This window comes from Onychomys torridus, chromosome 3, assembly GCF_903995425.1.
Source record: "Onychomys torridus chromosome 3, mOncTor1.1, whole genome shotgun sequence".
NCBI lineage: Eukaryota > Metazoa > Chordata > Mammalia > Rodentia > Cricetidae > Onychomys > Onychomys torridus.
This window is the reverse complement of record NC_050445.1, coordinates 111,180,563-111,192,895: the sequence shown is the minus strand read 5'-3', so window position 1 is coordinate 111,192,895 and position 12,333 is coordinate 111,180,563. Positions and strand designations below refer to the sequence as shown.

At 50.0% G+C, this 12,333-nt stretch overlaps 1 protein-coding gene across 2 annotated transcripts in view; it reads right to left on the bottom strand.

Moving 5' to 3' along the window:
• Add2 (adducin 2) overlaps positions 1 to 12,333 on the bottom strand; it is a 102,420-nt gene that overhangs the window by 40,419 nt on the left and 49,668 nt on the right. For both annotated transcript variants that reach the window (XM_036180441.1, XM_036180440.1), the window contains 2 exons: positions 3,782 to 3,876; positions 575 to 791 (listed from right to left, as the gene is read on the bottom strand). In XM_036180441.1, coding sequence (XP_036036334.1) covers positions 575 to 757 — 183 coding nt within the window. In that variant the 5' untranslated portion in view covers positions 758 to 791; positions 3,782 to 3,876. The remainder of the gene's footprint in view (positions 1 to 574; positions 792 to 3,781; positions 3,877 to 12,333) is intronic.

Here is a 12,333-nt window from a genome sequence, read left to right as displayed (position 1 = left end):
GCGCTTCTTCCCTGTCCAGAGGCCAGCAGCATTCTTACCTGCTCAGCCATCCATTGCTTCAGTGTACTGCCTGCCTGGGCAGTGAGTTCTGAAGCCCATCCACCCAGGTCTGCAGACTCGGGGCATCTAGGTCAGGCTGGCTCCTGTCCCATTGTTCCCCTTAACTCCCTTCCTCAACCCTGGCTGGATGTTCAGACTCTACTCGCCCTCCAGGGAACAGCACACTCTACGCTCCTCAGTGAAGGGTATCCTCGGCCAGCCCCCTTACGACTCATCCTTCAGTTTACACAGTCTTATCTGTTGCCCGTTGCAGGAAGGGAGAACTGGAAACCGAATCTCAGATGCGCCATCGGAAACTGGGGCAGGGGTCTTACCTCTGCCACTTTTTGAACCAGAATTTATGCACACCCCCAGGCTTCCCTGTGACCAGTGGTTAGGGAGGCAATTAGACACCCACATGGCCAGGCCCGTCTTGTTCAGCAAGCCTAAACTTCCAAGACCCTGAATGAGGGAAGAGGAGCCACTGGTCTTTCCGGTCTCTAGGAAACCAGCCCTCCCTGCCCCGCCCACTCACGGGGCTCTGCAGGATCATGGTGACCCGCTTCTTCTGCTCCATCAGGTTGAAGTCCTGCCGCAGGTCAGCCGCACGGTTGCGAAGGCGCAAGTATTCGGGGTCATCCTCAGAGAAGCGGTCAAAGTAGTGCTGTCCTTGGGAGGGTGGCGGCGAGGCCGCCTCAGGGACCGCGTCCTCACTCATCTTCCTGCTAGGGTTTCGATGCACTTCTGGAACCCTGTAGAAGAAGGCTATGTGAGACAGGCTGGACACAGGCTGTGCTCCTGGCGGCCGACTGATTGCTGAGGCAAAAGGTGGTGTGATTCAACACGTCCTGCGGCTACTTCCAGGTGAGAAGGCAGGTTGCCTCCTGGGATGATGACCCACAGAGGCTGCTAATGCACCGTCAACTGCTGGGCAAATAAGGGTCCAGCTTAACTGGTCACGTGGGGTGTTAGAGGGGACTTCCTGGGTGGAGTGGAAATATAGTTTGTAGACCTTTCTGAGTCTTTCTGTGTTGGGTCCCTACATAGTAGGGCAGAAGCTGCACAGGTACCCATGGTACTTCAGTAGAAGGCTGACTTCATCGTAGTGGGCTAGAGTGTAGTCATAGGGAAAAGTATTTGCCTATGGGCTAGAGTGTAGTCATAGGGAAAAGTATTTACCTAGCACGTCTAGGCACTGGCTGGGGTCTATGCCCAGCATCTTGGACAAATTATATAAAGAACTTTTTTGTAGGCCTCTTTGAAAGCTATAATCAAGAAATTCCCTAAAGAACACTACTGCCAGGAACCAGGATATAGCTCAGGTGAGAGAGTGCTTGCCCAGCACGCTCCAGGAGTTGGATTCTGCCCTCACCACTGCATAACGGGGTAGGGGGGGCACATACCCACAATCCTAGTATTCAGGAAGTGGACACAGGAGACTCAGGCATCCAAGTCACTATTGACTACATACAGAGTTCAAGTCCAACCTGGGATACATGAGACCCTGTCTTTTAAAAAGCCCTGCCACGGGTGCCATCTGACTGATCCTATTGGGCAGATGTTTGGCAACAAGAGATGGGATGAGGGACTGGGATTAGGAAAGAATCGAGAGGAGAAGGAAGGTATGGAGGAGGGAAAACTCTCTTAAAATTCTAAAACAGACTTGACAGGGTGCATGTCAAGCACAGAGTACTTGGGACACCCAAACAGATTTGTCCCTTTCCTCTAAGTCAGGCCTATCTGACCTTGGGCTTCTCCAAGCCACAGTCATCTACAAACTTCAAGCTTGAGAACCTCACATTGAGTTACAACAAAAAATTAAAATAAAATCTCACAGTGTTTTCAATAAGCTTATGACTCTGTGTTGGATCTGCCCATAGCTGTTCTGAGTCTCATGTCTGTTCTAAATGCAGAGAGGGGCCTGGGGCTGGGGACGGAGGACCTGGATGTCCCAGGGCAAAGGAATTTCCTGCCTCCCCAGGCCTAGAAGCCAGTGCTGAACACTGTGCCTCCACTCTGCCCCCATCCAGCTCATCCCTGGACCTTGAGGGTAAGAAGGGATGGGAAGACAGGTACAGGGGATCCATCCCACCCAAGCTATGAAGACATGTGAAGGGCAGCAGATTCTCTGGGTTGTAGCCAGAAATTCTCCCATAGGTCCTGCCTACTCAGCTGCCACTGCTCTACCTGGCACCACTGTGGCTAGCCAATCTCCACAGCACTTTCAAAGCCTTGAGCCTTGGGTCTTTTTGAAGTAGAAGCAAGTACCTCTGCCCCATGAGTACCCTAGTATGATCATGGACATATGAGCTACCTACACCCCAACACACATCCTCCTCAGGCTCTAGGACACCAGTTCCAGAAGCACCAAATGTCCTGCTTCTCTGGGCCTGGGGTGCTGTGGCCCAGCACAGCTGATCCTGAGTTCTCCTGACTTCAGTCCATTCTGTCTAGCAGAAAGACACTAGTCAGCTCATCTCCACTGCAGAGCAGCTGTCCTGCCATGACTGGCTGCTCTCTGGCCATCTTCCTGCTCAGAGCTCAGCCCATGGTTCCAGATGTGCTCCCATGAGAATGGCTCTAACTCTGCCCCCACGGAACAGGGATTCTGTGAAAGTGAGGCACCCTTCCACAGTGCTGGTGGTGACCAGTTACCGGAAGATGGTTTAGTGGGTAAAGGTAGCAATGCTGAAACAAAACCATCTGGGTTCACATCTCAGCAATGTCACTTAGAAGCTGTGTGGTCTTTGGCTAGTTCACCTAACCACTGAGCATCAGTTAAGGGATAGCAAAGTTTGGTATGTGAATACTTAAAACATGGTACATGGCCACTGTGATCAAGTCTTTGTCGTTAATCTTACTAGGTGCCTCTGAGGGGGCGTAATCCTCTACCATTAGGAACTTCATGAGGAGAGGCAGTGACCCATCTGTAAGCACACTAAATAACCATAATGATGTGTTTATTCCAAGAAGCCAATTCAGTCTTGAGCTCTATTAACACAAGAAACACAGGAAGGAAAATGATGCATCAGCACAGAGATCACTGGGCCAGCCATGATGGAGGCGAGCTTCTGGGATGCTGCCCCAGTTCCTGTACCAAGATTCAAAACTCCTTTGGAATTTGTTAAATGTCCAAAAGATAGGATTTTTTGTTATTCATTGTGATCTCCTTCCAAGGAAACTGGAGTTTGTGCTTAAAAAAAAAAAAAAAAAAAAAAAAAAAAGGTGCTGTGGGCCCTCAGATAGCTTCCAGGGGGAGTCTGGCCACGCAGAAAGACCAAACATAGACCACAATTAGAAGTTAAGGGTTTCTGCTCCATACCGTAAACATGCATGCACACATTCTCATATTCATATTCTCATTCTCTTCCCACTATCCTCCCTTCCCCTAGAGGCTGAGATCCATTAAAAGACAAATGATCCATGCCTTTGCATCAAAGCTCCCTCTGTATGCTTAAGGGTGCCTGGGGCAGAGGAGACTGCAGACACTCAGATTTTTATGGGGGCATGAGAAAGGATGTCCCAGCAGCAAGAGCCTCTGATGAAGAGGAGGGGCACTGGCTGACATTTGTCCAGAGTCAGTGTCTCTGTGCACTCCTAGGCATGGGACCAGGTGTGGAGTCTGACAATATTCTACGTAGCTCCTAGTCAGATAGGGGAGTTCAGAGCAAAGACTTGAGCGTCTAGAACACCGCCCACAGTCAGCTTCCACCATGGCCTCCAAAAGCCATCAACCACTTACCAGTGGGCTGAGCCGGGCCTGTCCAATGTCTGTCCTCAGTACCAGGTCTTACTAAGAGGGCTGGCACAGCCACACGTCACACATCCAGGTGGGAACTGTCAACAAAAGAGCAGACATCAGTACCTTGACCACGCTGATCGCTGCTGAGACTCTTCACCTGACTTACCCACTGATGCTAGGATCCGCTTAAGAATGATTTGGAAATGAGTGTTTAGAAGCGAATCATGACCATCACAGGTTAAGAAGGCTCCTGTCACCTTTATAACTGGCCTTGAACTTCCTTTGAAACCACCAAGCTGGGCTGTAAGGCATGAAGTCTCACAGGAAATTCCAGTCTGTGCTTGCCAAAGAGAAGTTGTACTCAGGCACAAAGATGCTAAAGGATCTTTTCCACCCTCAAATCCCATTGCCATCTTAATATCAGCCTGCCCAATGGACTGTGGCTTTGGCCAGTCTATACTATGGCCTCTATGCCTGGCTGGGTCCACTTCTCTGCTCCAATCAGCCACTCCCACCAAGCATGCTAGAGAGGCAATCTTGACTCTTCTCTCTCCTTGTCCTGTGGATTTCAGCCACAGAGACCTTCTAGTTTTACATCTCTTTGTCTCTGCCCCTCAATGGGAGGTGGCTTGTGTGACCCTTCCTATCTCCTGATCACTGTCCAACTGGTTGCCAGAGTCACTGTCCCAAAATTGCAACCTGGTCCCTGCCTGCCATGGTCCTGCTGAAACCCAGTACCCTTTGACAGGGGCTCCAAGCTGGTGTCTTTAATTCCTGCTCCTTCAGTCAAAACTTAGCCAAACTGAGATTCTGTTACAAAAATGGCAGGCATTCCTCTTTTGGCCAAATATAAAACTATAATTATGGATTTGCTTTTTTAAAACCAAATGCATGCTCCCTCTGTGCTGAATTCAATCTCATTGACCCCACTAAGGAGCCCACTGGCGTGTGCACTCTCTCTCTCTCTCCCTCCCTTCCCTCTCTCCCTCCCTATCCCATCCCCCTTGGGGAGGCGACCTATAGAATGAAATCACACCCTGAGGTGACATTCAGTATCTGTTCCACTCTCTATTCCCATCATGCTCTGAAGCTGCTCATAATTCTTGGAGACAGTGGGGTCTTCCGGAAGCATCTTTTCCTCTTGACCTTCTCCTGATACTCAGGTGTCTTCTTTCTGGGGAATCTGTCCAATCTAGCCATCACTCACTTCCACTTACCGTTTCCATTCATCTTACAACCTAACAGAAACAGCTATTACCCAGAGTTCCTAGCAGCTGGAAGGGGTTGTGGTTTTGATATTTCTCTATTCTAGGTATTGCACAGGACTGGTGTAAAGTAGGTGCTGGATAAATGCTAACTGACTAAGCAAACATTGACTAACAGCGCACTGGGAAGTAGGGTCAGTTCAACAAAGCATCACCAAGTCTGTCCAGGCTCCCAGGCCCCAGAGTCAAAGAAGACCTAAGGGGAGCCCACAGCACACAGTGGAGAGACAGAAGCCAGGCAGCTCCTTACAGAGAAAGGTGACAGGTACCCTGAGAACTAAGTCACAACCTTGTAAACACCACGCTTTTTTGATGCCTAGGCCAGGGGCTGGCCCCTCAGTCCAGTCTGGAACAGAGTCCAGCAGATCGCCCACCACTTCATGGGGTGTCTCTGGACCAGAACAGTCAGTCAGTCATATGCTTGGCACACACAGCCTAAATGGTCATGAGCTGTCCTTCTCCTGCTGGTCACCACTGCCACAGGCTCAGTTCCTGAAAGCCCCGCCCCGCCCCCTTCCCAGGTCAGCTCTGAGCAAGGCCAGCCACAGGCACTTGCTGAAAGTCTCAGGCCTGGCATCAGAACTCACAATAGCATAGCCTTTATCTTGCCAAACAAGCCCAAGTCCACATGTAACACTGACCCCAGGTGCCCAAGAAGCAGGTAATGTCTACATCACACACTACAACACAACCCACAGTTCTCTCACTTTCCAAAAGCCCCTTACCCCAGTTTTGACCCATAGAATCCTTACTTCCACACAGGAAGCCCTGGAGCCCTGGATGCCCCTCCCACTGTGGCCAGATCTTTGCCCTCCACAGCTCCAGGCCTCAGAAGGCTGGAGGCACAGCTGTGCTGCAAGTCACTGCCAAGGGCATTGTCCTCTCTGTCTCACTAAAACAAGTCCCAGTGGTCCCCGGAGGGTGCACTGGCTTCCTGAGGCTGGAAAACAGATAGGAGCCCACATAGCCAGACATCGCTCAAATCTAAAGATTAAGCTACATGTGCCTTGAGAGGTGGGTGACTGTCTCCTGCCACCTCAGTGGTGTCTCCAGATCAGAACAGACTGTCATAATGCTTGGCACACAGAGCCTAAATAGCCATGAGGTGCCCTCACCTTGCTGGTCCCCACTGCCACAGGCTCAGAGGCCTGAAAGCTCAGCTATGGGCAAAGTAGCCACAGGCACTTGCTGCAAACCTCATACAAGGCATCAGAACCCACACTCACCTATCCTCCATCCTTGGAGACTCCCTCAAGAGGAAGAGGCAGCAGCCGTGGCCTTGCTGCTCTTCTGCAGAATAGATGTGGGCAGTTAAATAAGAGACTCAGCCACACCCTGCCTGCCATGTTCAGATAAAGGCAGGGCCCTGGGGACACTTATCACCATCTCTCACACCACATGGTTCCACATTCTTCCATGTTCTGCCTCACATAATAACTGCTGAGGAGGAGGAGGAGGAGGAGGAGGAGGAGGAGGAGGAGGAGGAGGAGGAAGGAAAGAGGAGGTAAAGTTGACGTCAGTCTTCTGAAACCCTGCCAGCTGGAAGAAGCTCTTGGCTGCTGCCTGCCTTGGGTGCACCCAAGTACTGATTTCTGGGTACTCCTTACGCACGCTCTTCTAGAGAGGCCAGGAGACTGTTAAAAGCTTCCGGTTAAGGGCCTCACACCTAAGGGGCTAGTAGCTATGTTTCCCATCCACCTGTTGCTGTGAGTGACAGCCATGGGGCCAGACTCCCTTCGCTCTTCTCACTCTGCAGCTGTAACATTTGGACTGGTTGTGAGCTTCAGGGGCCAGGAGTGAGCAGAAACGGGAACTGGACCCAAGAGCAGGACACCCAGGAGAGAGAGACATCTCCCAGGGAGCCATAGTCAGACTCTGTTCATTGAAAGTGAGGGTGCCTATTACACAGAGAAGCACAGACACATGTATGCAGACACATAGTCAACTGGTCATATTGATACAGGGCCTGGAAATGATGGTCTGGCCTGACCTGACCTGAAACAGACCTTGTCCAGTGCTTCTGGAGAGAGAATACCAGAACCTCTGGGTTCACACTTAGGAGAATCAAGGTCTTGACTTAGATTTTAATGACAGCTATTATTCAGTATACAGAGCTGTGAAACCCAGGAGCTGCTGGGGCTGGGCTGGTCCTTCTCCCCAACCTTACAGGCAGGAAACCGAGGCCTTGGGAACCCGAGGGACTAGATCTGAGGCTCTAAGCTGGTCGAGAACATAGCCTGAGTTTGAACACATCTGATCGACAGCTTGTTGTCTCTTTGCCCCCCCCCCCCCCCGCCGCCGCCCAATGAAGGTGAGTAGGTGCCACAGACCAAGTAGAATGGTGGTGGGGGGGGGGCTGACAGGAATAGGGACATCAGCCAATGGCCCCAGCCCAAAGTCCAGGCTTTGTATCCATGACAGAAGCCCCAGCATTCAGTCTGGAAAGGAGAGTCTGGTTCCTGCTCCTGCCAGATAGGTTCGGAACTGAGCTGGCCCCAGCTCAGGAGCAAGTGGCCATTAGGAGGCAGGGGTCAGGGAGGCACCTCTAGTATTCACTTTGAGAAGGTGGGCTGCAAGGGTGGCAAGTGGCCATAGATCACCCATACATAGTGCCATGGCTACTGGGTCACTCAAGTAGATGGAGTCATCTCTAGGCTCTGCTGGACCTGGACTCAAAGACAGTTCTCTCACAAAATACCCACCATGTGCCAGGCCCTGGCCAACTGCTGGAGATGTGAATAGCAGAGTCCCCAATCCTTGCTCTCAAAAGGCCTTCTCGGGGGTGAGGGCCATTACATCTTTGGTGGTGTGGAAGTAAACAGTTCTCAGCATGGAAGCTGTGCAGTTCCCAACACTGAGGCACCAACACTGGGCTTTCACACACATAATAGGCACCCTTCTACTGATCCCCAAGCCAAGTAGCTTTCATGCCTTTATGAGGGGAAAGCGGGGCATGTAGGAAGCTCTTGGTTTGCAGATACTGAGAGGAATTAGCAGACTGGCTGGTCCTGGCTTTCCACCCACCATCCCTCCAGGGAAAAGGTCTGCTACCTTGGGAACTATGCAGCTAAGTACAGAGGCAGAGTGTCCTCTGAGTCACCATTTCTCACCTCTGCTGTCTGGCAATCCACCCAGGCCTAGGAGGTAGTCACCCTGTCTACCCTTTGCATTCAGGCATGAGTGCTAAAGGCCAGTGCAGTATACCTTAAAACCATCCAGCCCGAAAAAGGGCAAACACCACAACGCTCTTTGTTTGGCCCAAGCTGACAGTGCTGATTGAGGTTCTGTCTCATAGCCCTTCCTGCTCCTAGCCAAGAGCTCCCAGGAAGGGCTGCACACGATGTCTTCTGCCACTAACACAGCAAACACCCCTGGCCACCAGAGGTGGAAATAAACACTTTTAATACATGGAGGTCAAAATTGTTGAGTTTTTTGTTTGTTTAATTAGTGTGTATGAATGGGTAGTGTTTTGTATTCACCAATTGGGCACAAGGGAAAATTATATAAACATCTTTAAGAGTTGAAAGGTTTTAAGATCGTGGGGTGTACTCTTAAAGAGAATTGTGGGATGTCCCCTCTTTTACACCCAGCCATGAGGGGAGCCTGCTCCTTCGTCACGGGCTCATGCCATGGTGTACCCTGCCGTCACAGACCCAAAGCAATGGGATCATTTAGCCATGGGATAAGTCCTTGACAACTGTGACCAAAACAATCTTCTCTTCGTTTAAGCTGATTCAACCTGGCTAACACTTACAAAGAGGCCAGGTGTGTTATCCTTACTGTTTCTCAAATATTGTCCTCCTTGCAAGATGCAGAGGACCAGAGGAAACAGTCTGGGCAATGGATGCAGCTCACTGAAGGGAAGGCAGGCCTTGGAGCAACTGATTGGAGTTTCTCAGCAGGCTTCAGCAGGTATCCTACCCTATAACAGTGCTCTCCCATAACTCCCTTTAGTTGTCTGAGCCTATGACCTATAAAATCTAGACTTCTGCTTTCATCCCACTGACCACCGTGGGGTCCCTTAGGATGCAGGTATCCATGTGTGGGATCTCTGTCCTTATTTGTCCTCTCCCTGGTGGTGGTGCTGATACTTTCCTTGCCTTCAAGACACTTTTGCTTTTCTTTTACTATAATTTCCAATAAGCTGAAATCAAGTCCCCTGAAACAACCTTATGGGAAAACAGCTTCTAGCAAATGTTATCAGGAAGCCACATGCTTTCTGGGAACCAGTGTAATGTTCACCTAATTATCCCAACCGTTCACTCCTCAGGACAGTTTCGACTCTAACGAGGCCACCTGGAGTTAGAGGCTTAAAAGCACAAAATGAAGGAAACTAGCCCACCCCACCCCTAGCTTAAAACTTTGATTCAACCGAGCTCATCTGCAATGATGGGGCGACTGAGCTCCTAGCATCAGACTCAAGGGAATAAGTAACCGGTAGAAGCCACAAATCTTAAAATACGATCTTCCATTTTAACTTCCCAAGAGGCCATAAAACTACTGATAAAAGGAGGAAGAAATGGGAGGTAAGCACAGGGAGAACAAGAGGCAGATTCTGTGACTCAAGTCAGCCTCGCTCTCAGGACATCTCCTGTTGGAGAAAATGGCACAGGAGGTGAGTCACACAGGCTGGCACAGACGAGAGTCTCAGAAGCAGGGGTTGGAGGTAGGGGTGGGATGTAGGGAGGCACCAAATTTGGTATAAGGCTGTAAAAATAACCATCAGCACCACCATGTTCACCTAAATCACAGCTTAAAAGAGGAAACACCCTTGGTTATAAACTACTTTTGCTTACAAGACACATCCCAGTTTCAGAGATTATTTAAATGAGGGGAATGTGTCTTAGAATAGATAAAGCATGAGAACCCAAGTTATAAGTCAGGGTTACTGGAGCTGTAGAGATGGCTCTGGAGTTAAAGTGTTTGCCTCCCAAGCATGAGGACCAAAATCCGGACTCCCAGATCCCAGGAAATGTTGTGTTTGTGGGAGTGGCCATCCATGTGTAACTGCAACCTTGGAAGGCGGAGACAGGATCCACGGAGCAAGCTGGCTATTGAGATGAGCTGAGTCAGTAAGCTCTACACTTGACTAAGAAATCTGTTTCAATAGATGAGGGGAAGAGCAATGAAGGATAGTTTCCAACACCAACCTTGGGTCTCTGAGCATGCCCACACACACCTACACATGTGCAAGCATACTCACTACAAAGAAATTAGTGTCATCATATCCCCATGGTAGAGAGTATGCCATTACAAGGTGAAGAAATTAAGAGATGCCAAGAGACCAACAGCCCATGAGGGCTTGAGCAGTCTTAGAAGCATGCATGGGTGCCTGTGTGTAAATATCTGCTTCTGCTTAATACTACATCCTGAGGTCAAGGACATGGGCAGGCTTAATGTCCCAGCTCCCACACAGATTTTGCTTGTCTGTTTTCTGATGAGAACGCCACTTCCTCTTCTATAAAACAGCAGCACAATATCACAGGTGAGGAGAGCCTAGTATGCCATGAAAGAGGAGACTGACCCACCCCCCTAATCTCTGATTGGCGGGCTAGCTGTATCTCTAGCTCCTGTGAAGACACAGAAGGAGCTAGAGATACAGTTCCCTGGAATGCATAGGACCCTGGGTTTGCGCTTTCTCTCTCTCTCTCTCTCTCTCTCTCTCTCTCTCTCTCTCTCTCTCTCTCACACACACACACACACACACACACACACACACACACACACGGGGGGGGGGGCGGGAGGACAGGGATAGAGAAGGGATGGGAGCAGAGGGGAGACCAGCATGCAGCAGATGTTTCACCAGGGGCAATTAACATCCCAATTTCCTCTGAGATTCATTTCTGACCTGCATATTCTCAACTTTGGGTGAAGAACAACAACAACAACAAAATGAGGATCACTAGAGGGCAGTAAACTAGTATTCCAAACTGTCTTTTTTCAGGAAGACCCAGACAGAGGATCTGCCTGTCCGCATCAGTGCGACCATCCTGAGGATACTCTGGAGCCCTTCTCTTTGGCTATAAGATTGTTGAAACAATGGTCCCCAAGAAATTGGCATTTTCCCCAGGAACCTCATGTTAAGAGAAGGAAAAGGCTGAAGGAAGCCAGCCAGGGGAGCTTATCCCCTGGGAAGAGAGTCTGCACAGCTCCTACAACTTGTCAGACTCCTGTGAAGGAGAAACTTAGGCAGACACTATGACGGGTCACTTACACAGACCGCGGCTTGTCTAAGGCTGATGGCTTACTGAGGCCAAGTGGCTGAGTCTGGCTTGTTAGGGCTGCCAGGGCCTAGGCTCTGACCCTAAGAACCCTGGAAATAATAGCTAAGCTCAGTATTGAATCTCAGCGCTCTCTCTCTCTCTCTCTCTCTCTCTCTCTCTCTCTCTCTCTCTGTGTGTGTGTGTGTGTGTGTGTGTGTGAGTCAGGGGACAACTAGAATCAAAGAGTCTGTTCTCTCTCTCCTTCCACCATATGGATTCTGGGGGTCAAAGTCAGGTCATTAGACTTGGTGGCAAACGCTTTTATCCACTGAGGCATCTCACTGGCCCAATGGCTTACTTTTTCTAGCCTCAGTTTCTTCAGTTGTACACTGTGGACAGGGATAGCCCTCATGTGATTACACAGAAAGCTCTGGCTTTGTGCAGGGCCTGACAACTAAGGACTCAACCAAATCTCAGCCTAGAGGCTGCTGTTAAATCATCCCTAGGGCAGCTTACTGACAACTTAACAACTTAAAATACAAAAACAAATCACTGCCCAGACTCCATCTTGCCAGTGAACATGCACCTGGGTTGGCTACCCCATCCTATGTTCTAGAGGGAAAGTCAACATTGCCTTTTATACCTACAATGCATCCAGACTGTAGGGACAAGGTGATGAGCTGGAAGCCCCATAGCCCATTCTAGAGTTCACTAGCAATGAACCATCAGCTCAGAGTCTGAGCTCAACGAAATCAGGCAGGTGGTGTCTACGGCAGGGTTTCTGCACTACGGACACAGATTTGGGACAGCAGTGCATTTTGATGCCTTTCCACCTTCTCTTCTGAAATAGGCTGTCGTCAGAAAGTCCCCATGTTAGGACTTAATTGCCATGGCAGTAGTACTAAGAGGCTTGGCCTTTGGGAGATTAGTGGGTCAAGAGGGCAAGATGCTCGTGATGGGCTTAGATTAGGTCATAATCTCCAAAGCTGGCTCTTATCCAAAGGATGCGCTAGGCTGACTTGTCTGCCTGTGTGTGCTTCCTTGGTGCCGGATGCCTGTAGACTTCACCTCCAGACCATTAGCT